Genomic DNA, 26,180 nt, shown 5'->3' with positions numbered 1-26,180 from the left:
AGGAAGCGAAGGAGCAAGGAATAGGAGCGGAGGCGGCAGCGGCGGCAGGAGCAGGTAATTTATGTTTGTGTATATGATGTGTGTATTATGTTCGTGCATGTACGTGTTATACTGTCTGCTGAGCACTGTATCTAATCCTCCTACACTGTGCAGTCGCTCAGAAAATGGCGGCACACAGTGTAGGAGGTTTGAAGATTCAAACCCCTCCTTCTCCTGGCACTAGCCAGAATAAGGGAGGGGGCATTGTGTGAGGACACTAGAGTGATTGTGTCTACCCCAAATTTGCAGCATAAAGCAATGAGGTTGCTTTACCACATTGACCAGGCTGCAATTTTGGGAACTGCTCCCTTTAGTGGCCAGCACATGGAAATGTTATAAATTAGAATCTAATTTAGAATATATCCTGAATTGTGAAAAAATTAAAACAATGTGTAATCACTCAAATAATAATTGTTTAACTAAAAAAAAAAATATTAAAAAAATTTCTAGCGACACATTCCCTTTAAAGCAGATCTGTGTTCATACTGTTACGACTGAACTAATAGCCCAGATGGCACAAAAAGTTTGTGTCATTTGCGTAATCTAGCTGATGAAGAATGCAGTAGGGCTCATAGTTATCAGTCCGCTGTGGTCACGAGAGGAGCAGTCTCAGAAGAGACAGCCAGATACATGGCTATTCATAAGTCAATCCTGAGAGGGGTGGGAAGAGGTGGTGAGAGGAAGGGGAAATCGCCCACCACATGTACACGGTGGACTCAAAACTATGGGTTTGCTATGTTTTTTTGCTACCTGCTATTAGTTAAAATGCACAATGGAGAAGATTTATTTAAGGGAACCGGTCACGTATGAAAATGCTGTCCAATCAGCAGGCAGTATGTTATGGAGAAAGAGTAAGTGAGCAGGTTAATTTATTTTTATAGCAAAAGATACAGTATAACTCAATTTATACTGCTGCTTATTCCAGGCTCAGGAGTCCAGTGGGCGGTCCTACAGAGTGATGGACATCTTTCATTTACAAGTGTTAGGCTGGCTTCACACGACCATGTTACGTCCGTAATGGACGGAACGTATTTCGGCCGCAAGTCCCGGACCGAACACACTGCAGGGAGCCGGGCTCCTAGCATCATACTTATGTACGACGCTAGGAGTCCCTGCCTCTCTGAGGAACTACTGTCCCGTACTGTAATCATGTTTTCAGTATGGGAACATGCTCGTGTGAATCCAGCCTTAATACAGAGATAGCGGTCACTGTGTAGGACCGCCCACTGGACTCCTAAGCCCAGAATGAGCAGCGGTTTAAATGAATAAATTACAAGTTATACTGAATATTTAGCTACAAAAATATATAAATCAAAGTGCTCAGCTCCCCCTGCTCTAAAATGCTGTCCGCAGATTGGTGACAGGTTACCCTTTAAAAGTTTGTGGAATTAAAAAGGTTGCAAATTATGGCACATGCCATATTTACAACTTTTTTTTTTACCACTTTCCGCCGCTCAACACTTTTAAAAAATGTATGCTTGGTTTAGCGGAAGGAGCAGAGCAAGCTGCAGCCTGACACATTTACTATCATTTATGCCAAAAATTGGTGTCAATTATAAAGTAAGTATATGCCAGTTTGTAGCTGTAGATTTTACTTTCTGCCGCCCAGACAGCACAAGACTCGACTAATTTATTAAGCGGTGTGCGCCTCTTCATAAATTCGTTACATGTTTCTCTTGTGGGCTTCAGACTAAGACTAGCCCATAAAACACCACTCAAGGTAAATCTGCCCCAATGTTTTTGTGCCAATAGTGCAGCAGACCTGTACTATGCTGCTATGATGGCAGATCCACTTTACTGGGGTTTTTGCCATTCACCCACACGGCTAAAAGTAAAAAGTTGGTTTAAGTGTTTGAGTCCTGCATTGCCTTGTTCCCCTATGCAGGTACAGATGTAACCGTATAGAACATATCCAAGGACAACTAGGTAGATTATCTTTTGGCCGTGTAGTAGGAAAGTTGAAATACCCCTTTAGGCGCACACTGCCAATTCACAAATCACTAATCTTAAAATTCACAATTTTCAGAGCGAAGTTTTAGGGTCACGTAGCTCATAGAAAGCTCAGAATTCCTGTAGAAACCAGACTCATATGGAGCGCAGCTCTGAATGCGAATGACATGCTAAAGATGTGATGTTATGAAACTTTGATGTACTTTTAAAATGTTAAATATTGTTTACAGTTACACTTGATTAGATATGCTATGAACGTCTGATTGGTGGGCGTCTGAATACTGACAATGGGGGTACTCCGTCCCCTTTATTACCAGATGGGGGGGGGGGGCACATAAGCTCAGCCACTTTGCATTATGATGAATAGGAATAGCTGAGTGCACCCACAAATCTCCTTATTCATTATATGCCATATTTGTGAACAGAAATCCATTTCCAAGAAGTTACCACTTCACTAGGATTATATAAAATATCATGGAGTAACGGTCTTTATCGTAGCGACAGAAGCAGAATGGTGGCAGACACGAAAAGCAGCACCGATGACAACTCGCCAAGCTTATTAAGCCCGAAAGACATTTTATTCTCCGTCTTCTGCTTCTCTAAGCGCTCCCGTCTGGCCTTCCAGGACCTCTCCCGTGCCAACTGCTCCCCATAATGGGCCTGGTAAAAGGCATCAAAGTCAAACATGGGCTTGGTAGGTGTCTCGGAGCTGGAGTTAGCGGCTGCCGCTCTCGGACCACCTGCTTTACGGGAAGGGCTGACACTTTTCCCACTGGGTTTCTTTGCAGAGCGGACATCTTCCAGGCTCAGGATGCCATGGTCATACTTCTTTCTCAGGCCGATGCTGCCCAATACATAGTAAGCCTCAGTCACCATCCCAAACTGCTTGGCAGCGCCCTCATTCCCACAGTTGCGGTCTGGGTGGAAGCGAAAGGACTGCTTGTAATAGGCGGTCTTAATCTGGGACTGTGTGGCGTTTCCAGTCACCTCCAGAATGTCGTAGTACGCTGTACGGCTTTTATACAGAGGAGACCTTGAGTCCTGAGCACCGTTGTTGGGGCCATTTCTTTGGCGGCCATTTTGGTGATAGAAGGCTCTTGAAGCAGTCCATTGAGAATAGACACGCACCTCCTGTTTGGTGTTCATTTGCCTGTCCACAGTCCCCCGTGCCACCCGGCCCCTATGAGTTTCTGAGGGCCACAATGTATAAAACTGCAGTCTATAGCTTGCCTCAGTGCATTTACCGGAAACCCCGCAAGGTGGGACCAACAAACTGCCATGTTTTCTGCCGCACGGAATACTCTCCTCAATCAAGTGTTGCCGTGCTTTACTCCGTAACAACCTTAAGCTGACCTCCGCCATATTTACCGGCGCGGAGGCCGGTAGCGCTTCAACCAATCACGTGACACGCTACTAAGGCGGGTCATTTCATTGAAAATATTTTTATCCTCTAAGGTGATTGGTTAGAGAATATGTCAATCATAAGTGTAACCAGTGATATTGTTAGTTGTCGGAAGTGAACTAAAACGAGGTTTGGAATCTATCTGCTCGAAAACTACTTGAAACGGGTGATGTCAGCGACGCTAGTGGATTGCGTCGCGGCCATTTTGTTGAAGACTCACAGGGTTGGATTGCTGCTGTAAAATAATGGCTCCTCAAGAGGAGACACAGGGATAATATTTACGTCATCCTCTTGTGAGAAGAGTTCAGGGGAACTAAACGTGATGTAATATGTGTGCGCCCGCTCTCACGTGTAAAGAGTATTGGATGTGCTAGAATCATGGCTGGGAATGTAAAGAGACCGGAGTCGACTGGACCTGCAGAACTGGTGAGAGCTGTCACCTGCCACTGAGATCATGTAACCGGGTAGTATGTTTAGCGGGACTGCAGTCGGTCTATATGAGACCATCGCTCTATTATTGAAGTTTACTACAGATAATGACAAAGAATTAATTATCATCTATAAGGAGAGAAGACAGATTGTAACAATCATATTGTCGCCATGAATGCAGAGATCTTCACTGCAAGTCTATGTTACACTGATACCTTAGAAATCTTATGGAAGTTACTTATGGTGCAATATAACAAATCCGCACATACTCCCCTTTTAATTAAATCCTGTACCAATGGTGTTGTGGTCCCTCATCGCTGGTCTATGTTTACATTTCCCCAGAAATGATGGGCTGTACTGTCACATGACTGTTGCCGCCAATCACTGTCCAGAGTGGTCATGTGCCACACATCCAAACATCACCACTGAAGTACTCGTGTCGGCATGGCACTTCATTGTGACCATGAGACCTTTGTGCAGTTATTTTGGACCATAAGGGCTTGTCCACACGTAGCAGAATTGCTGCGTATTTTCCGTCTGGAATTGCGGGTGGAAAATATGCCGCAGAATACAATAGCAGCAAAGTGGGTGAGATTTAACAAACCTTATTCACACGTTGTGTAAAAATTCTGAGCAGAAATTCACCTGCGTTGCATATTTTTCGTACCACACCATGTAAATTCCTGCTGTGGAATGTGGACTGAAATGCTACGTTTTTCAGACCAGCAAATTCCGCACCATTTTCGGCAGTAAAAAACGAGGCAACCCTTAGCCTTTTATTTTTATTTTTTTTATAAAGCTGAAAATCCCCTTTAACCCCTTCAAGACCAAGCTATTTTTGGCCTTCAGGACCAGACCCATTTTTTCAAATCTGACATGTCACTTTATGTGGTAATAACTCCGGAATGCTTTTGCCTATCCAAGCGATTCTGAGATTGTTTTCTCGTGACATATTGTACTTTAGGTTAGTGAAAAAATTTGGTCGATAAATTTATTGCTTATTTGTGAAAAACACCAAAATTTAGAGAAAATTTGAAGAAATTATGATTTTTCTAATTTTAAATGTATCTACTTGTAAAACAGATAGTAATACCACACAAAATAGTTACTAGTTAACATCCCCCATATATCTACTTTATGTTTGCATCGTTTTTTGAACATCCTTTTATTTTTCGAGGACGTTACAAGACTTAGAACTTTAGCAGCAATTTCTCATATTTTTAAGAACATTTCAAAAGGCTATTTTTTTCAGGGACCAGTTCAGTTCTGAAGTGGTTTTGAGGGCCTTATATATTAGAAACCCCCATAAAACATCCCATTTTGAAAACTGCACCCCTCAAAGTATTCAAACAGCATTCAGAAAGTGTTTCAACCCTTTAGGCGTTTCACAGGAATTGAAGGAAAGTAGAGCTGAAATTTTCAAATTTCATTTTTTTTTACAAAATTCATTTGTAATACATTTTTTTCTGTAACACAGAAGGTTTTACCAGAGAAACGCAACTCAATATGTATTGCCCAGATTCTGCAGTTTTTAGAAATGTCCCGCATGTGGCCCTAGTGCGGTAATGGACTGAAACACAGGCCTCAGAAGCAAAGGAGCACCTAGAGGATTTTGGGGCCTCCATTTTTTTTAGATTATATTTTAGGCACCATGTCAGGTTTGAAGAGGTCTTGTGGTGCCAAAACAGTGGAAACCCTCAAAAGTGACCCCATTTTTGAAACTACACCCGTCAGGGAATTTATCTAGGGGTATAGTTAGCATTTTGACCTCACAGGTTTTCTGCTAAATTTATTTGAATTAGTCTGTGAAAATGAAAATCTACTTTTATTGTGGAAAAACTTAGAATTTTCGAATTTTTGCAAGTAATAAAGGAGAAAAAGCACCCCAAAACTTGTAAAGCTACTTCTTCCGATTACGGAAATACCCCACATGTGGTAATAAACTGCTGCTTGGACCCACGGCAGTGCTCAGAAGGGAAGGAGCGCCATTTGGATTTTGGAGCACTGATTTTACTGGAATATTTTTCGGTGCCGTGTCGTGTTTGCAACACACTGGAGGGACCTAAACAGGGGAAACCCCCCAAAAGTGACTCAATTTTGGAAACTATGCCCCTCAAGGAATTTTTCTAGTGGTATAGTTGCCATTTTGACCCCACAGGTTTTTTTGCTGAATTTATTAGAATTAGTCTGTGAAGATGAAAATAGACTTTTTTTCTGAAAAAACATAGAATTTTCTAATTTTTAGAAGGAATAAAGGAGAAAAAGCACCTCAACATTTGTAAAGCAATTTCTCCTGATTATGGCAATACCCCATATGTGGTAATAAACTGCTGTTTGGACCCACGGCAGGGCTCAGAGGGGACGGAGCACCATTTGGATTTTGCAGCTCAGATTTTGCTGAATTGGTTTCTGGGGGCCATGTCGCATTTGCAGGGCCCCTGAAGTACCAGTATAGTAGAAATTCCCCAGGTGTAATCCCATTTTGGAGACTATACCTATCAAAGAATTAAATTAGAGGTGTAGTGAGCATTTTGATCCCTCAGGTGTTTTACAGATTTTATTAGAATTGGGCCGTGAAAATGTTTTTTGTTTTTTTTCCAATAACCTATAGATTTAGCACATAATTTTTCATTTACACAAGCAATACAGGAGAAAAGACAACCCAAAATGTGTGACAAAATTTCTCCTGAATAGGGAAGTACCCCATATGTGGTTGTAAACTGCTATTTGGACATACAGCAAGAGTCTAAAGGGAAAAAGCGCAATTTCGTTTTTGGAGTGGAGATTTTACAAAATTTGTTTTTTACTCCATGTTGCATTGCGCTGAGGTACCAGAACAGTGAAAACCCCTGAAAAGTGACCCCATTTGGGAAACTACACCCCTCAAGGAATTCATCTAGAAGTGTAGTGAGCATTTTAATCCCAAAGGTTTTGTAGAAATTAGTGCACCGTGGATGTTGCAGATTTAAAATTGCCATTTTCCACATATATGCTATTTCAGTGCCCAATGTGTTGTGCCCAGCTTGTACCACCGTAGACACACACCCCATAAATTATTGTTAAGCGGTTCTCCAAAGTACAGTAATACCCCATATGTGGTCATTAACTGCTGTTTTGGCACACTGCCAGGCCCAGAAGGACCTCCATTTGGCTTTTGGAGCGCAGATTTTGCTTGGTAGTAGTTTTGTTTAGTGTTGCATATGGGGGCATATGTAAGCTGGGTGGAGTGCATCAGGGTATATGTTAGCTGGGTGGAGTGCATCAGGGTATATGTTAGCTGGGTGGAGTGCATCAGGGTATATGTAAGCTGGGCGGAGTGCATCAGGGTATATGTAAGCTGGGCGGAGTACATCAGGGTATATGTAAGCTGTGGGGAGTACATCAGGGTATGTGTTAGCTGGGTGGAGTGTATCAGGGTATATGTAAGCTATGTGGAGTACATCAGGGTATATGTAAGCTGTGCGGAGTACATCAGGATATATGTAAACTGGGCAGAGTGCATCAGGGTATATGTAAACTGGGCGGAGTACATCAGGGTATATGTAAACTGGGCGGAGTACATCAGGGTATGTGTTAGCTGGGTGGAGTGTATCAGGGTATATGTAAGCTGTGCGGAGTACATCAGGATATATGTAAACTGGGCGGATTACATCAGGGTATATGTAAGCTGTGGGGAGTACATCAGGGTATGTGTTAGGGGGGATTCACACGAGCGTGTATTCGGTCCGTGCGGGCCGCGTGGTTTTCACGCGGCACGCATGGACCAATACAAGTCTATGGGGCAGTACAGACAGTCCGTGCTTTTTGCGCAGCGTTTGTCTGCTGCGCAAAAAGCGCGACAGGTTCAATAACTCTGCGTATTTCGCGCATTACGCACCCATTGAAGTCAATGGGTGCGTGAAAACCACGCAGGTTGCACGGAAGCACTTCCGTGCGAACCGACTGAAACAGCGCACCAGCTGTCAAAAGGATGAATGTAAACAGAAAAGCACCACGTGCTTTTCTGTTTCCGAACATCCAAACGGAGTGTCTTTGCGATGAGCGAAGCCGGACAAGCGAACCGAACTTCACCGGGTTTGGCCGAACTCGGCAAAATAATTATCGGTACACGACGTCAGGAGAAAGTCACTGTCTATGGTGCTGAAAGAGTTAAACTGTTTCAGCACCATGGACAGTGACTTCCGATCCCAATATACATGAACCTGTAGAAAAAAAAACGAAGTTCTGACTTACCGTTAACTCCCGGCGTCTTCCTCCAGTCTGACCTCCCGGGATGACAATTCAGTCCAAGTGACAGCTCCAGCCAATCACAGGCCAAGCACAGGCTGCAGCGGTCACATGGACTGGCGCGTCATCCAGGGAGGTGGGGCCCGATGTCGAGGGACGCGTCACCAAGGACGCGTCACCAAGGCAACGGCCGGGAAGTTCTCGGTAAGTACGAACTTTTTCTTTTTTTTTCAACAGGTTTTTCGATATTGTGTTCGGCATTCACTGTCGAGGGTGCTGAAAGAATTAGCTCTTTCAGCACCTTGGACAGTGACGGGCCTCGACTAGCCTCATCTCTGATGGCGGCTGCGTGAAAATCACGCAGCCGCGCATCAGACACGGATGACACACGCAGCTGTCAAATGGTTTTTGCGCGCGCAAAACGCAGCGTTGTTCGCGCGCGCAAAAACGCAACCTCCGTCTGTATCTCCCCTTAGCTGGGTGGAGTGTATCAGGGTATATGTAAGCTATGTGGAGTACATCAGGGTATATGTAAGCTGGGCGGAGTGCAACAGGTCATACATAATAGGATGATGTAATAATGGGGAGAATGAATAATAAAATGAATGATCCCTGGATAGTGACGTACGCTTTCAACCAATCCTTCATGCACAGGCCGGATTTTTGGGTGCAGGAGTCGCACTTCTAAAGGGTGTCCGTGGTATTGTACAAAATATCCGCACTCCAGCATTGTCTAATCTTTGACTTCTTCACTAGCCCCATATGTAGCACAGACCCCAAAATGTCATCGATTTCGCTGCATTTACAGGGTCTACAAATGGGGGCTGCAAATGATGACGTGGGGTTTTAGGTGAAGAACTGCTGCACATATAAATTAGTCTGGGCCGTCGTTTTGCATTATTGCGTTCCAAGAGTCATAACTTTTTATTTTTCCGTTGACGAGCTGTGCGAGTGCTTGATTTTCATGTGATGAGCTGTAGTTTTTATTAGTATCATTTTGGGGTAAATGTGATAATGTGATCAGTTTTTTTATTCCATTTTTTGGGGGATGAGGAGACCAAAAAACAGAAATTCTCTCGCTGCTTTTTTTTAAATCAATTTTTAACGGCGTTCTCTGTGCAGTATAAACAACATGTTTACTTTATTCTGCGGTTCGATACGATTATGGCAATACCAAATTTATATCGTTTTTATATGTTTTACTACTTTTACACAATAAAAACCCTTTTTATAAATAAAATGTTTTAGTGTCACCATATCCTGAGAGTCATAACTTTTTTATTTTTATGTCGACGGAGCTTTGTGAGGGCTTGTTTTTTGCCTGACACACTGTAGTTTTTATTGGTACCATGTTTGGCTACGCGCGACTTTTTGATCACTTTTTATTCCATTTTATTGGAAACAACGTGACCAAAAAAGGAAATTCTGCCATTGTTTTTTATGGTATTTTTTTTACGGTGTGCACCGTGCGGGATAAATAATATTATATTTTTATAGGTCACACCGATACGAACGCGGCGATACCTATTATGTCTAGTTTTTGTCTTTTTTTTTTCCATTTTTTTCGAATTATAAAGGACTTGATCAGGGACACAAGATGATTATTGTTTTTATTACATAAAACTTTTATTTATTTATCTAAATCTTTTTTTAATCCTTTTTTTAAACTTTTTATTTTACACATACTAGGCGACTGGAAGATCTGATCTTCTGATTCCCTGTACAATACACTGCACTACTTCTGTATGTACTTGTGTAGTGCAGTGTATTATAACTGTCATTTTATAACTGACAGTTGAGCCTATTACGTCCTGCCTCGGGCAGGACCTAATAGGCTCCTGTACCTGGCAACCAGGAAGCCATTGCTAGGCTTCCTGGTTGCCATTGCAACCATCAGAACCCCGCGATTTTTCGCGGGGGGCCAACGGGGTACAGAGGGAGCCCCCTCCCTCTGTATCAATCACTTAAATGCCGCTGTCGCTATTGACAGCGGCATTTGAGGGGTTAAATGGCGGCGATCGGACATAACAGTGATCGCCGCCGTTGCAGCGGGATGTCAGCTGTATATTACAGCCGACACCCGCTGAGGATGAAGCGCGCACAGCTCCTGTGCCTGCTTCATCCTCAGGGCGTTACTGTACGCCCATTTGCGGGAACGAGCCGCTAAATAGGACGTACAGTAACGCCCATTTGCGGGAAGGGGTTAAATGGACACTAACTTTTCAAACAACTTATACTAATCTAATAGTACCTGATATAGGTCAAGTTTATAATTTACTTACTGTTAAAATTTAGTTGTTTTATCCATGCAAATCAGGTGTGAAGTTACTGCCACTAGGTGTCTCCATTCCTGTAATCTGCTGTCCACCGTCTGTTGTCGAGTATTGTCTGTCCCTAGTATCAGAGAAGATGGTTTGCAGGAAGTGGGGGGGGGGGGTGTCACTTCACTGCCTGTCAATACAAGTCTGAGGGGAGGGGTAGCGGAAGCAGTGAGAGAAGACATAGATGCTGCCATACAAATCCATGGAGAGGGGAGGTTGAAGGAGGGACAGAGTGAGGAAGACACAGGCTACTGGTAGGAGTTATATGTCACCCCAGTGCTTGATTTTCAGCTACACTGCTCATTACTGCTGTATGATCTCCTCCATGCTGCTGCTTCTATTTATGTAATAAATAGAGATAGGTGAGCAGGATTCTCCTCTTTTCTGTGCTTGCTGTGTGTGGAAACATCATAGCAGATAGCTCCGCCCATTTAGACGCCTGAAAATTACATATAGATACTGCATAGGACAAAACTGCTAAAAAAAAATCAGAATACACCATTTAATAAGCAGAAATAGTGTTATTCCTCATGTACACACTTATGACAAAAATGATTAAGAACTTCGAAATGCATAAGCGTTCTCTTCGCGGGAATTTAATCACTTGTTTTTTAATGTGATACTAATAAACAGTCTTGCATTTTTACTTATCATCATGTGCCGGACCTCTCACTACTTTCCTTGACACACTTATGACAGCTTATTCTGAAAAGTAAGGTACGCTTTAGCCCCTTAGTGACCAGCCTATTTTAAACCTTAAAAGGGTTATCCGGGGACCAAAAATTGCATTTCAATAATATATTTATGTGAAATGATGTAACTTACTAATGTGCTTTAATTTAAAACTCTGCACTAAATGGTGCAGTTCAACCCTCGTGAATTGTTCCTGGAAGTCCTGGAGTTTTCCTAATAATGACGCACTGACACGGCCCCACGTGACTGAGAGCTTGCTTCATGTTCTGTTTGTGAACATGACTGCAAGGGGCTGTCACACTGCCTATTTCTTAAAGAGGCTCTGTCACCAGATTTTGCAACCCCTATCTCCTATTGCAGCAGATCGGCGCTGCAATGTAAATCAGAGTAACATTTTTTTTTTTCATAAACAAGCATTTTTGGCCAAGTTATGACCATTTTTATATTTATGCAAATGAGGCTTTCTTAAGTACAACTGGGCGTGTATTGTGTTAGTTACATCTGGGCGTTTTTACTTGTTTTACTAGCTGGGCGTTGTAAATAGAAGTGTATGATGCTGACGAATCAGTATCATCCACTTCGCTTCGTTAACACCCAGCTTCTGGCAGTGCACAGACACACAGCGTGTTCTCGAGAGATCACGCTGGGACGTCACTTCCTGCCCCAGGTCCTGCATCGTGTCGGACGAGCGAGGACACATCGGCACCAGGCGACAGAGGCTACAGTTGATTCTGCAGCAGCATGAGCGTTTGCAGGTAAGTCGATGTAGCCTCTGTTGCCTTGTGCCGATGTGTCCTCGCTCGTCTGACACGATGCAGGACCTGGGGCAGGAAGTGACGTCCCAGCGTGATCTCTCGAGAACACGCTGTGTGTCTGTGAACTGCCAGAAGCTGGGTGTTAACGAAGAGAAGTGGATGATGCTGATTCGTCAGCATCATTCACTTCTATTCACAACGCCCAGCTAGTAAAAGAAGTAAAAACGCCCAGATGTACGCACACAATACACGCCCAGTTGTACATAACTTTAAACACGCCCAGTTGTACTTAAAGTTCAAGTTCATCTGATGGTTAATGAACCGGAGGTCAATCAAGTTCAACTCCAGGACTATGAAGTTCAACTTAAAGAGGCTCTGTCACCAGATTTTGCAACCCCTATCTGCTATTGCAGCAGATAGGCGCTGCAATGTAGATTACAGTAACGTTTTTATTTTTAAAAAACGAGCATTTTTGGCCAAGTTATGACCATTTTTGTAGTTATGCAAATGAGGCGTGCAAAAGTCCAAGTGGGCGTGTATTATGTGCGTACATCTGGGCGTTTTTAATACTTTTACTAGCTGGGCGTTCTGATGAGAAGTATCATCCACTTCTCTTCAGAACGCCCAGCTTCTGGCAGTGTAGACACAGCGTGTTCTCGAGAGATCACGCTGTGACGTCACTCACAGGTCCTGCATCGTGTCAGACGAGCGAGGACACCGGCACCAGAGGCTTCAGTTTATTCTGCAGCAGCATCGGCGTTAGCAGGTAAGTCGATGTAGCTACTTACCTGCAAACGCTGATGCTGCTGCAGAATCAACTGTAGCCTCTGGTGCCGGTGTCCTCGCTCGTCTGACACGATGCAGGACCTGTGAGTGACGACACAGCGTGATCTCTCGAGAACACGGCTGTGTCTGCACTGCCAGAAGCTGGGCGTTCTGAAGAGAAGTGGATGATACTTCTCATCAGAACGGCCAGCTAGTAAAAGTATTAAAAACGCCCCGATGTACGCACATAATACACACCCACTTGGACTTTTGCAAGCCTCATTTGCATAACTACAAAAATGGTCATAACTTGGCCAAAAATGCTCGTTTTTAAAAAATAAAAACGTTACTGTAATCTACATTGCAGCGCCTATCTGCTGCAATAGCAGATAGGGGCTGCAAAATCTGGTGACAGAGCCTCTTTAAGAAAGGCTCATTTGCATAAATATAAAAATGGTCATAACTTGGCCAAAAATGCTCGTTTTTTAAAAATAAAAACGTTACTGTAATCTACATTGCAGCGCCGATCTGCTGCAATAGGAGATAGGGGTTGCAAAATCTGGTGACAGAGCCTCTTTAAGTCCCGAGCAGAGCATCAGCTAGTGATTTGCTCGGAGACTCCAGCCCTGCTCCTGATGTCCATATTTAGTAAATTCAGGGGTTTCCTATCGCTGGAGTCCCCGAGCAGAGCATCAGCTGATGATCTGCCTTGGAACTCCAGCGATTGGAAACCCCTGATGTCACTGACAATATATGGACAGTGGCGTCAGGAGCAGGGCTGGAGTCCCCGAGCAAAGCATCAGCTCATGCTGTCCCTGGGGAGTCAAAGCACTTCCTTCTGTCAAGTCACTGTCACTATCTATATATGGACAGTGACGTCGGCAGCAGTACTGGAGACCCCGAGCCGAGCATCAGCTGATGCTCTGCCTGGAGACTCCACAACTTTTGCCCACGTCACTGTCCATATATGGACAATGACGTCGGCAGCAGTACTGAAGTTTCCGAGCAAAGTGTCAGCTAATACTCTGCCTGGGGACTCCAGCACTTCTGCCCACGTCGCTGTCACGATGATGCTTTGCTCATGGACTCCAGTACTGCTGCTGATGTCGTTGTCCATGTATGGACAGTTGGCAGAAGTTCTGTAGTCCCCAGGCAGAGCATCAGCTAATGCTCTGCTCGGGAACTCCAGTGATAGGAAACCCCTGAATTGGCCAAATATGTAGTTTTTAATAATACCATTTTGGTGTACATGCGACGGTTTGGTAACTTTTTATTTCATTTTTTGTGGGAGATTAGGTGACCAAAAAATAGACATTCTGGCTTTTACAAATTTTTTTTTTTTTTACGGCTTTCACCGTGCGGGTTAAATAATGATATATTGTAATAGTTCAGACTTTTACAGATACGGCGATACCAATTATGTTTATTTATTTATTTTTTACTATGCTCTAGGGGGAAAATGGGAAAAGGTTTTTTTTTTTTGAACTTTTAATATTTTTATTTTTTCTTTACACAAAAAAACCCTTTATTTAACTCATTTTTACTTTTTTTATTAGTCTACTAATGTATTGCAGCATATCGTGATTCTGACAGGCATCTATTAAGCCCTGCCGGAGGCCTTCATTAGGCCTCCAGGCAGCCATAGCAACCATCGCCCCCCCCCCTCTTTCTAACGATTTAAATGCTGCGGTCGCTATTGACCGCAGCATTTAACGAGTTAAACGAGCAGGATCGCGCTGGAGCGCGATGCCGCTCGTTACCCTGAAGTTTCGGCTGTAACAAACAGCCGACACCCGCATCGTATGGAGCGGGTTCACTCCGTGAGCACACTCCATACTTACCCTACCCGGCTATTAGGTAACTGTATGTCATATGTCGGGAAGGGGTTAAATTAAAGTATATTAGTAAGTTACTTCGTTTCACATAAATATATTATTGCAATGCAGTTTTTGGTCCCCGGAGAACTACGTCTTTCCATTGTCTCATTCAAAGAGCTAAAACTTTTTTTATTTTTGCGTCGACATAGCTGTATAAGGTCTTGTTTTTTGTGGGTCAAGTTGTATTTTTTAATAGCACCGTTTTGGGGTACATATTTTATTGATGAATTTTTATTATTATTGAAAAAAAACAGCAATTTCACCACACTTTTTTGCATCCTAAATTTACACAGTTTACCTTGTGGTATAAATAACACAATAACTTTAGTCAGCAGGATGTTACGATTGCAACAATACCAAGTTTATATAGCTTTTATATGTTTTACACACTTACGCTTTTTTTCTTTGATGCGGTTGTAGGGCTTTTTTTTTATGAGGGACGACTTGTAGTTTTTATTGGTACCGTTTTGCAGTAGATGTGGCTTTTTGATAGTTTTTTACCGCTCAGACGGTTGTAGATGTACAGTCTGAAGTGTCCATCAAGGGTTTGACCTTCCCCTCAGCTAGCATGCAGAAAGAACGATCCAAATTTCCACTGGTGTGTATATCTCGCTGGTACTTGTGGTTCCACACAGAAGTGAAACTGCAGAAATGCAACTGCTTGCTGTGTATATCCTCGTACGTGATGTTCTAAATCTCCAACAAGGGAGAAAAAGGAGATAGATCACTACCTTTTGGAAACTACAAATTCCACGACTTTATTCCATACTTACAAAAATGGATAAGCTCTTGTAACTCCCTAGGGTTGCATTATTTGGCGTGTTACAAGAGCTTATCTTATGCTTTTATCTATATCCATTTTTGTTGCATTTCTGCAGTTTCACTTCTGTGTGGAACCACAAGTACCAGCGAGATATACACACCAGTGGAAATTTGGATAGTTTTTTCTGCATGCTAGCTGAGGGGAAGGTCAAACCCTTGATGGACACTTCAGACTGTACATCTACAACCGTCTGAGCGGTAAAAAACTATCATTTTGTCTCTGTTTTTTTGTGGTGTTGAGGATTTCACCTCTTTTTTACCTGCTCCAGTTGTTCATCTCCTTGTTGAGATATTTCAGTGAGTAGAGAGCTGAGTTGCATATTTGGTTGTAGATGTGGCTTTTTGATCACTTTTTATCACATTTTTTTTAAGGCAGGATTCACAGAAATCAGCAATTTTTGCATTGTATTTTTTTACGCAGTTCGCTGAGCGGGTTAAAGAGACTCTGTCACCACATTATAAGTGGCCTATCTCCTACATAAGGAGATGGGCGCTGTAATGTAGGTGACAGCAGTGCTTTTTATTTAGAAAAACAATCTATTTTTACCATGTTAGCGATTTTAGCTTTATGCTTATTACTTTCTTAATGCCCAACTGGGTGGGTTTTTACTTTAGACCAAGTGAGTGTTGTAAAGAGAAGTGTATGACGCTGACCAATCGGTGACCAATCAGCGTCATACACTTCTCCCCATTCATTTACTCAGTGCATAGGGATCCTGCTAGATCAGTATGTGCAGTCTTAGACTGACACATTAACGTTACTGAAGTGTTTAGACAGTGAGTAGACATTCCATCCAGCCAGGACGTGATGTCTATTCACAATCCCGACACTTCGGTAACGTTTCTGTGGTACTTACAGCAGAGCAAGCGTAATCTCGCTGTAACCTGTCATTTACAGCGTGATCTCGTGAGATTACGCTTTCTCTGCTGTAAGTACCACAGAAACGTTACCGAAGTGTCGGGATTTGCCGTCACGATAGCACTTTGCCGTCACGATAGCACTTTGCCGTCACGATAGCACTTTGCCGTCACGATAGCACTTTGCCGTCACGATAGCACTTTGCCGTCACGATAGCACTAGGTTTAAACTTACTGGAACTTGGTGTCATAATAGCACTTTGCCGTCACGATACCACTAGGTTTATACTTCCCGGGAACTTGCCGTCACGATAGCACTAGGTTTAAACTTGCTGTCACGATACCACTTTGCCGTCACGATACCACTAGGTTTAAACTTACTGGAACCTGCCGTCACCATAGCACTTTGGCGTCACCATAGCACTTTGGCGTCACCATAGCACTTTGGCGTCACCATAGCACTTTGCCGTCACCATAGCACTTTGCCGTCATGATAGCACTAGGTTTATACTTGGCGTCACGATAGCACCTTGGCGTCACGATAGCACCTTGGCGTCACGATAGCACCTTGCCGTCACGATAGCACCTTGCCGTCACGATAGCACTAGGTTTAAATTTACTGGAACTTGCCACCACGATAGCACTTCGCCGTCACGATACCACTAGGTTTAAACTTACTGGAACCTGGTGTCACAATATCACTTTGCCGTCACAATACAACTAGGATTAAACTTACTGGAACATGCCGTCACGATAGCACTTTGCCGTCACGATACCACTAGGTTTATACTTCCCGGGAACTTGCCGTCACGATAGCACTAGGTTTAAACTTACTGGAACTTGCCGTCACGATACCACTTAGCCATCACGATACCACTAGGTTTAAACTTACTGGAACTTGCCGTCACGATACCACTTAGCCGTCACGATACCACTAGGTTTAAACTTACTGGAACTTGCCGTCTCGATAGCACTTTGGTGCCACGATAGCACTTTGCCGTCACCATAGCACTTTGCCTTCACGTTAGCACTAGGTTTAAACTTACTGGAACTTGCCGTCACGATACCACGTTGCCGTCACGATACCACGTTGCCGTCACGATACCACGTTGCCGTCACGATACCACGTTGCCGTCACGATAGCACGTTGCCGTCACGATAGCACCTTGCCGTCACGGTAGCACCTTGCCGTCACGGTAGCACCTTGCCGTCACGGTAGCACCTTGCCGTCACGGTAGCACCTTGCCGTCACGGTAGCACGTTGCCATCACGTTGCCGTCACGGTACCACTAGGTTTATACTTACCGGAACTTGCCGTCACGATAGCACGTTGCCGTCACGATAGCATTAGGTTTAAACTTACCCGAACTTGCCGTCACGGTAGCACGTTGCCGTCACGATAGCACTAGGTTTAAACTTACCGGAACTTGCCGTCGCGATGGCACGTTGCCGTCACGATAGCACGTTGCCGTCACGATACCACTAGGTTTATACTTACCGGAACTTGCCGTCACGAGGGCACTTTGCGGTCACGAGGGCAATTGCCGTCACGATGGCACTAGGTTTATACTTACCGGAACTTGCCGTCGCGATAGCACGTTGCCGTCGCGATAGCACGTTGCCGTCGCGATAGCACGTTGTCGTCGCGATAGCACTTTTCCGTCACGATACCACTAGGTTTAAACTTACCGGACCTTGCCGTCACGGTAGCACGTTGCCGTCACGGTAGCACGTTGCCGTCACGGTAGCACGTTGCCGTCACGGTAGCACGTTGCCGTCACGGTAGCACGTTGCCGTCACGGTAGCACGTTGCCGTCACGGTACCACTAGGTTTAAACTTACCGGACCTTGCCGTCACGATACCACGTTGCCGTCACGATACCACGTTGCCGTCACGATACCACCTTGCCGTCACGGTAGCATGTTGCCGTCACGGTAGCACGTTGCCGTCACGATACCACTAGGTTTATACTTACCGGAACTTGCCGTCACGATAGCACGTTGCCGTCACGATAGCATTAGGTTTAAACTTACCGGAACTTGCCGTCACGGTAGCACGTTGCCGTCACGATAGCACTAGGTTTAAACTTGCCGTCGCGAGGGCACTTTGCGGTCACGAGGGCAATTGCCGTCACGATGGCACTAGGTTTATACTTACCGGAACTTGCCGTCGCGATAGCACGTTGCCATCTCGATACCACTAGGTTTATACTTACCGGCACTTTGCCGTCACCAGGGCACTTTGCCGTCACGAGGGCGCTTGCCGTCACGATGGCACTAGGTTTATACTTACCGTAACTTGCCGTCGCGATAGCACGTTGCCGTCGCGATAGCACGTTGCCGTCGCGATAGCACGTTGCCGTCGCGATAGCACGTTGCCGTCGCGATAGCACGTTGCCGTCGCGATACCACTAGGTTTAAACTTACCGCACCTTGCCGTCACGATAGCACCTTGCCGTCGCGATAGCACCTTGCCGTCGCGATAGCACCTTGCCGTCGCGATAGCACCTTGCCGTCGCGATAGCACCTTGCCGTCGCGATAGCACCTTGCCGTCGCGATAGCACCTTGCCGTCGCGATAGCACCTTGCCGTCACGATACCACTAGGTTTAAGCTTACCGGCACTTTGCCGCCACAATGGCACTTTGCCGCCACAATGGCACTTTGCCGCCACAATGGCACTTTGCCGCCACAATGGCACTTTGTTTAAACTTGCGAGTTTACTCCACGTGCTTATTTTAATAATCCAGTTTAAGTGCCGCTAAATGCAGTCTGGCAGCATTTGGCAGACACAAGAATGTCAAGATTGGGCAGCCCCTTTTTAGATTTTTGCCACCGTGCCCTCTGTAGATATTGCCACTGTGCCCTGTAGATATTGCTGGGCCGCGTGTTTGAGACTCCAGTTATAGAGCATGATGAGCGTAACGTGTCGAAATTTAGCGTTCAGTAAAGATTATTTAATCATTTCTAATTGTCTACAAACCTCGATCCGACATCCATCAATCTGAAAAAAAAAGTAGATCGCTATTATAGATCTGGAGAGTAATGCTCTGGTTTACCCGTCATCCCAAAGTTATAATCAGAAAGTCACGCTACAAAAAGTCTCCATATAACTCCTGAGGTTTATATTAATATTGACATCTTGTTCCAGTGTATAGGTCAGTGGGGCAGTTTTACTAAGACTGGCGTTTCATACTCCAGTCTTAAACGTAAGTGTTGGAGAAAAATGCGCCAAATTTATTTAGAGGAATACGCCAAGACAGACATTGAAATTTACGCCTGCTATGAGCAGGAATAGATTTGCGCATTCATTTATGGTCATTTCTGGTATAAATTGTAGTTTATCTCGTAGACTAACTGTGGCTGCGCCCCCTCCCTCCTAACTGTGCCCACTGGTCAAAAGTTTTAGCGCAAATATGAGGAGTGTCAAGTTTTTTGAAGATTTCACTGCCAGAAAATTGGAGTAAGTCATTTAACAAATTCCCCCTATGTGTGTACAATTTGAAACGTCTGCTGGTAAGTCATTGAAATGATCATTTATGTTCTTTTATGTATCATCAGTTTACTAATCATTCTAAAATATCTCTATTTTTTTTATATTTCCTATAGTTTTACAATGAACACGAAGCCAGAAAATACACACACAAGTAAGGACTCCATTGCTACCACTTCTTCTGTTTTTGTGTATAATATACACTATCTGGCCAAATGTATGTCGACACCTGACCATCACACTTCTACGAGATTGTTGGACATCCCATTCCAAAACCATGGGTGCTAACATGGAGCTAATCCCCTTTTATAGCTAAAACAGCTTTCTACAAGATTTTGGGTTGTCTGCGGGAATTTTTACCTGTTCATTCAGAGGAGCATTTGTGATGTCAGACACTGATGTTAGATGAGAAGGCCTGGCTCGCGATCTCCGTTCTAGTTCATCTTAAAGGTGTTTGATGGGGTTGAGATCAGAACTCTGTGTGGGCCAGTTAAGTTCTTCCACACAAAACTCCCTCAACCATGTCTTTATGGACCATGCCTTGTGCGCTGGGGCACAGTCATGTTCCCACAAAGTTTGACGCATATAATTGTCCAAACAGCCCTAAGCCATTGTCCCTCCTCCACCAAATTTTACAGTAGGCACCTTCCATTGCGGTAGGTAGAATTCTCCTGGCATGTGCCAAACCTAGATTCCTCAGTCAGACTTCCAGAACGTGAAAAGAGATTAATTAGTCACTCCACAGAACATGTTTCCACTGCTCCAGATTCCAGTGGCGGCGTGCCTTACACCACTCCACCCGACGCTTGGCATTGTACTTGGTGATCTTGGACTTGTTTGCAGCTGCTCCGCTATGGAAACCCCTTTCATGAAGCTCCTGACTGTTCTTGTGCTGATGTCACTTTCAGATGCAGTTTGGAACTCTTTAGTGATTGATACAACAGAGTATGACTCTCTCTACGCGCCACGCGATTCAGCACTTGGCAGTCCCACTTTGTGAATTTGCATAGAACTCTTCCATTTCAAAATAGTAGCACTGAGGGTAGGTCAGACGTGACAGATATTTTCTCCAGAAAACTTCACTGCAAATCCATGGCAAGATGTGAACATGCGGATTTCTCCATTTGTATCCCATTTTCACCTACTTGCATGTCAAGGGTCCACTTCCCGCATTCTGACATGGATGTACGTGATGGTGATCGGTATATAAGCTGTGCCTGTGTGATCACTGCGGGAACCCGGCTGCGACTGACCTCTGAACATATTTGGTATTGCCGTAATTCTATTGATTCACAGACTAAATATACCCGCTTATTTGCGTTCACTATGCGCTTAGAAAACGCAAACAATAATGCTGAAATAGCTGTTTTTTGTGTTTTTTCTATTCCCTCCCCCAAAAAAAGTTAATAAAATGTAATTAATATATGTACCCAAAAATGCTGCCATCAAAAATTCAACTCCTTCCACAAAGAACAAGTACAGTACGGCAGTGTCGACGGAAAAATAAAAAAGTTAAAGGGAATCTGTCACCAGCATTTCACCTATTAAACCAGCAATACCTGGTGGTAGTGGGTGAAAAATAATTTCTATGTAACCTAGAATTGTCTTCGTCAAATCTTCGTTTGAAAAGAGTCAGATCTTCGTTTGAAAAGAGTCAGATCTTCGTTTGAAAAGAGTCAGATCTTCGTTTGAAAAGAGTCAGATCTTCGTTTGAAAAGAGTCAGATCTTCGTTTGAAAAGAGTCAGATCTTCGTTTGAAAAGAGTCAGATCTTCGTTTGAAAAGAGTCAGATCTTCGTTTGAAAAGAGTCAGATCTTCGTTTGAAAAGAGTCAGATCTTCGTTTGAAAAGAGTCAGATCTTCGTTTGAAAAGAGTCAGATCTTCGTTTGAAAAGAGTCAGATCTTCGTTTGAAAAGAGTCAGATCTTCGTTTGAAAAGAGTCAGATCTTCGTTTGAAAAGAGTCAGATCTTCGTTTGAAAAGAGTCAGATCTTTACTCCGTCTTTCCGAGTTTACCCCGCCTCCTTACTTTTGATTGATAGCTCCTCGCCTTCCTCCAGCACACACAATCCTGCGCTTGTGAATTGATGTCCTCTTCTGGTGTGTGCGTACAACGGGACACAGGATTATTACGATAAAATGTGCAAAATGTTTGCAGACGGTTATTTACAGTCGGAGGAGGAGTTTAAGAGAGTGGATAATGGCAATGAACTTCTGATAGCATTGGCCAGTAAGGGATAAGTAAAGTTCAATAGGTGAAATACTGGTGACAGGTTCCCTTTAAGTTTCTTGGATTGTGAGAGTATGTTCACACGCTTAACCAAAAACGTCTGAATATACGGAGCGCTTTTCAGAGAAAACAGCCTCTGATTTTCAGGCGTTTTTGAAGCTGAGAATGAAGCTTCTTTTAAGGGCCAGTTCACACGGCATTTCTTGACACGTTTTTTGACGCGGAAACCGCGTTAGAAAATGCGCCAAAAACGGCCGAAAATGCCTCTCATTGATTTCAATGGGAGGCGGAGGCGTTTTTTTCCCTGCGAGCGGAAAAATCGGCTTGCTCGAAAAAGAAGGGAGATGCCCTATCTTCGGGCATTTACGCCTCTGACCTCCCATTGACATCAATGGGAGGCAGAGAAAGCGCATTTCGCTGCGTCTTATGCCCGTGGCGCTCAATAGCTATGGGCGAAAAACGCAGCGTAAATCGGCGTGCAGGCAGAGGAAAATCTGCCTCAAAATGCCAAACGGAATTTTGAGGCAGATTTTCCTCCTTCAAAAAAAACTGTGTGAACCCAGCCTTAGGCCTCGTTCACACAGAGTTTTTTTCAGGAGGAAAATTCTGCCTCAAAATTCCGTTTTGGTATTTTGAGGCAGATTTTGTCCTTCCTGCACGTCGTTCTCCGCGATTTTCGCCGTGATTTTCTTTCTTTTTTGCTCGCGCCCATTGAGTCTACCCGAAATACGCTTTCTCTGCCTCCCATAGATGTCAATGGGAGGTCAAACGGGTAACCGCGCGAAGATAGGGCATGTCCCTTCTTTCACCCGCGAGGCGGTTTTACAGCTCGCGGGAGAAAACCGCCCCCGCCTCCCATTGAAATCAATGGGAGGCATTTTCGGCCGCTTTTTGACGAGTTTTGCGGAGAGGTTTCCGCTCCAAAAAGTTTGTCAAAATGCTCCGTGTGAACAGGGCCTAAATTTGGAGCTTCTTTTCAGGCGTTTTTCATACTGTTCAATGGAAAATCAGCTCCAAAAAAAGCCTCAAGAAGTGACATGCTACTTCTTTTTACGCTCCGTTTTTTAAAACGGGTGTAAAAAGATGCCCCGTATGAACTAAATGCTGTTTTTCCCATTTATTTAAATGGGCAGATGTTGGTTGGCGTTCAGCTTCTGTTTTTTTTCAGTCGTTTTTCGAGGCGTAAACGCCCCAAAATACGCCCTGAAAACACTGCGTGTGAACATACCCTGACAGTGAAAAATCGAAAAAGGTTGCCTGGTCATTAAGGCCATAATGGGCCTGGTCATTAAGAGGTTAAAGCCACTGAGCTCTTTAGTACAACCCATACTACTACCAATGTTTGTCTTTGAAGATTACATGGCTGTGTGCTTGATTTTATGCACCTGTTCACAGTGTGTGTGGCTGAAATCCCTGAACTCGATAATTAGAAGGGGTGTCCACATACTTTTGGCCATATAGTGTATGTGTCATGTTAAAGGGAAGGTGTCATCAAATATATTTTTTTTTTTATCATATTGCCTTTAGTATGAGATTAACATAAATTTTATTTATTTGTGTTCTCATGTTCTACTTTTTACTTTGTTCTTACTTTTACTTCTCTATGGGGGCTGCCATTTTTTTTAAATCTCTGTATGTGTCGATTGAATACGGCACATACAACCCCATAGAGAATGCGAACAGGAGCCGTTCCATTCTCTGAAGTGTACGCCGTCTGTGTGGGAACGGCGCATGCGCTGCTCCCACACAGACCAAAACGAAGCTCGTTCGCAGAGCGAGATCCGGCGCCATTTTCATGTGGACCGGAAGCCGCTGCCGGACAGTAAGATGACGACTTCCGGCCGTGGCTTCCGGTCGTATGTTCAAGGAGGCGAAGGCGCAAGGAATAGGAGCGGAGGCGGTGGCAGGAGAAGGTAAGTTATGTTCGTGTATGTGATGTGTGTATGTTTGTGTTATACTGTGTGCTGTGCACTGTATCTAATCCTCCTACAATGTGCAGTCGCTCAGAAAATGGCGGCACACAGTGTAGGAGGTTTGAAGATTCAAACCCCTCCTTCTCCTGGCACTAGCCAGGATAAGGGAGAGGGGGGGATTGTGTGAGGACACTAGAGAGTGTCTACCCCAAATTTGCAGCATAAAGCAATGAGGTTGCTTTACCACATTGACCATGCTGCAATTTTGGGAACTGCTCCCTCTAGTGGCCAGCACATGGAAATGTTATAAATTAGAATCTAATTTATAATATTTCCTGACTTGTGAAAAAATGAAAACAATGTGTAATCACTTAAAAAATAATTTAACTAAAAAAAATAAAAAAAATTCTAGCGACACATTCCCTTTAACTTCTTGCTTTCTCTTTTAGCTCCCGTATTATAGAGATTCAGTCACAAATGTCAGAGCGTGCTGTGGAGCTCTTGTGTTTACCTGAGGATCAGCCCTGCCTTCTCCTGGATGTCGGGTAGGTTACATGACTCGTTTGATATGTACTTTGTAGGTTACATGACTCGTTTGATATGTACTTTGTAGGTTACATGACTCGTTTGATATGTACTTTGTAGGTTACATGACTCGTTTGATATGTACTTTGTAGGTTCGCTTCTTAGTTTTTTTTTGTTTTTTTTTAATCCGTTTTTTTTTATAGCTGTGGTTCTGGTCTGAGTGGAGACTACATAACTGAGCAGGGGCATCACTGGGTTGGGATTGACATCAGTACTGCCATGTTGGGTGAGTTGTTTCTTTATTTTCAGTGATGACATAGATTTTTTTATTTGCATTATGTGTAATAATCTCTTAATCCCTGCTCTTGTTTATGACTTTAGATGTGGCATTAGAACGTGAAATAGAGGGGGACTTGATCCTAGGGGACATGGGACAAGGTATTCCATTCCGACCTGGATCGTTTGATGGCTGCATCAGGTTTGTGACTTGCAGTGAAGTAACTTTAACTAGCGAAAAATGGCTAGCCTATTCTCAGTCTTCGGGATATTATGATGAGTTTTAATGGGCTGGCTTTCTGTCAGTATTTCTGCTCTGCAGTGGCTCTGTAATGCTGATAAGAAGACACACCATCCTCCTAGACGGATCTTTCACTTCTTCTCTACTCTTTATTCTGCACTGGTGAGTGAACTCTGTTCTCCTGCGTTTCAATGAAGCCATGCATACCACTTCATGAAAATATGGTGGTAAACGCATGTGGATTCTGCTAAAAAAAAATAATAAGACCGAGATCTCTCCTAGAGGCACTCTGTCAGACCTCCATGGGAAAATAAATGGCTGCACTACAGTTCTTTCTTGCACACTATATTACGGACCAAAATGCGCACTCATGCAAAATGCTGTAGTGAATAAAGCCAAATACAGGCACTATGTAGACTTCATGTAGGGGGCTTTCGCAATCTATCCTGGGAATGCGGGCACAGCACACAGATGGTAGAAGTGAGATCAGTCATTCAGAATTTGATTTCCGTATTCTAGCTCTCCCCTATCAGATGATTGCTTGCATATTAGAGAACTGCATATTCCCTAATATACTTCTAAGACAACCCTTCGCTTTAATCCTTTCCCGACACATGGTGTACTGTTATGTCATGGGAACTATGGAGTTCCCGCTATCTGACGCAACTGTGCCCGCGCTATCACATGCAGGTCACCCCGCTCTAACCGCTGGCATGGTAGAGCATGCCAATCCTGGCTATTAAACCCCCTTAGATGCTGCAGTCAATACTGAATGTGGTATCTAAGTGGTTAGACTGTAGGACTAAACGTTTTTTTTTTGTTTGTTTTTTTTAAAAGGTGAACTAAAATATAAAAAAAACAAAAACTTTCAGATTAAAAATGTTTTATTTTGTAAAAGAAATCTAAAGGAAAGAAATACACATAGTTGGTATTGCTGTGTCTGTAATTATTCCGAACAATGAATCTCATTACATGTTTATCCCACACGTTGCGCCCTTAATAAAATTAATTAAATAAAATTAGAATTGCTGATTTGTGTTAATAGCACTTTCAAAAAAAGTTTAATAAAAGTGATACAAAAGTCGTATGCATCACAAAATAGTACTAATGAAAACCTCAACTGATATCGTAAATATTTTGTTATATATTTTTTCATATTTTATAGTATGAGCTTGTTATGATTTGTATACAGTTAGACAGTGTTAAGCTGGTGTTTATTTCCTGCAGGCTCGGGGGGCTCGTGCCGTCTTGCAGTTGTATCCTGAGAATGCGGAGCAGGTGATGGTCAATGTCTTACACTGCACTCGCTTACAAACTACTATATCGACCTCTTCTATTTACATGTGTCATTGTGTAAAGTTGCTGA

At 43.6% G+C, this 26,180-nt stretch overlaps 2 protein-coding genes across 4 annotated transcripts in view; one reads left to right on the top strand and one right to left on the bottom strand.

Annotated features, from left to right (window-relative positions):
• Positions 1–26,180, top strand: part of BUD23 (BUD23 rRNA methyltransferase and ribosome maturation factor) — a 100,703-nt gene that overhangs the window by 64,870 nt on the left and 9,653 nt on the right. For 2 of the 3 annotated variants that reach the window (XM_075854120.1, XM_075854123.1), the window contains 6 exons: positions 19,747–19,784; positions 24,222–24,317; positions 24,501–24,583; positions 24,679–24,775; positions 24,880–24,976; positions 26,042–26,092. In XM_075854120.1, coding sequence (XP_075710235.1) covers positions 19,747–19,784; positions 24,222–24,317; positions 24,501–24,583; positions 24,679–24,775; positions 24,880–24,976; positions 26,042–26,092 — 462 coding nt within the window. Of the gene's footprint in view, positions 1–3,622; positions 3,818–19,746; positions 19,785–24,221; positions 24,318–24,500; positions 24,584–24,678; positions 24,776–24,879; positions 24,977–26,041; positions 26,093–26,180 lie in introns of those variants that run through there. The other variant, XM_075854122.1, reaches the window with a different exon arrangement.
• On the bottom strand, positions 2,269–3,444 carry DNAJC30 (DnaJ heat shock protein family (Hsp40) member C30). The gene has a single exon (XM_075854124.1). The coding sequence runs from the start codon at positions 3,349–3,351 to the stop codon at positions 2,479–2,481; it is 873 nt and encodes a 290-aa protein (XP_075710239.1). The 5' UTR covers positions 3,352–3,444; the 3' UTR covers positions 2,269–2,478.

This window comes from Rhinoderma darwinii, chromosome 2, assembly GCF_050947455.1.
Source record: "Rhinoderma darwinii isolate aRhiDar2 chromosome 2, aRhiDar2.hap1, whole genome shotgun sequence".
Lineage (NCBI taxonomy): Eukaryota > Metazoa > Chordata > Amphibia > Anura > Rhinodermatidae > Rhinoderma > Rhinoderma darwinii.
This window is presented reverse-complemented; position numbering and strand designations above follow the sequence as displayed.

Excerpts from the sequence above, each read along its gene's own strand:
- DNAJC30 (XM_075854124.1), bottom strand. The coding sequence starts at position 3,351 with ATGGCGGAGGTCAGCTTAAGGTTGTTACGGAGTAAAGCACGGCAACAC.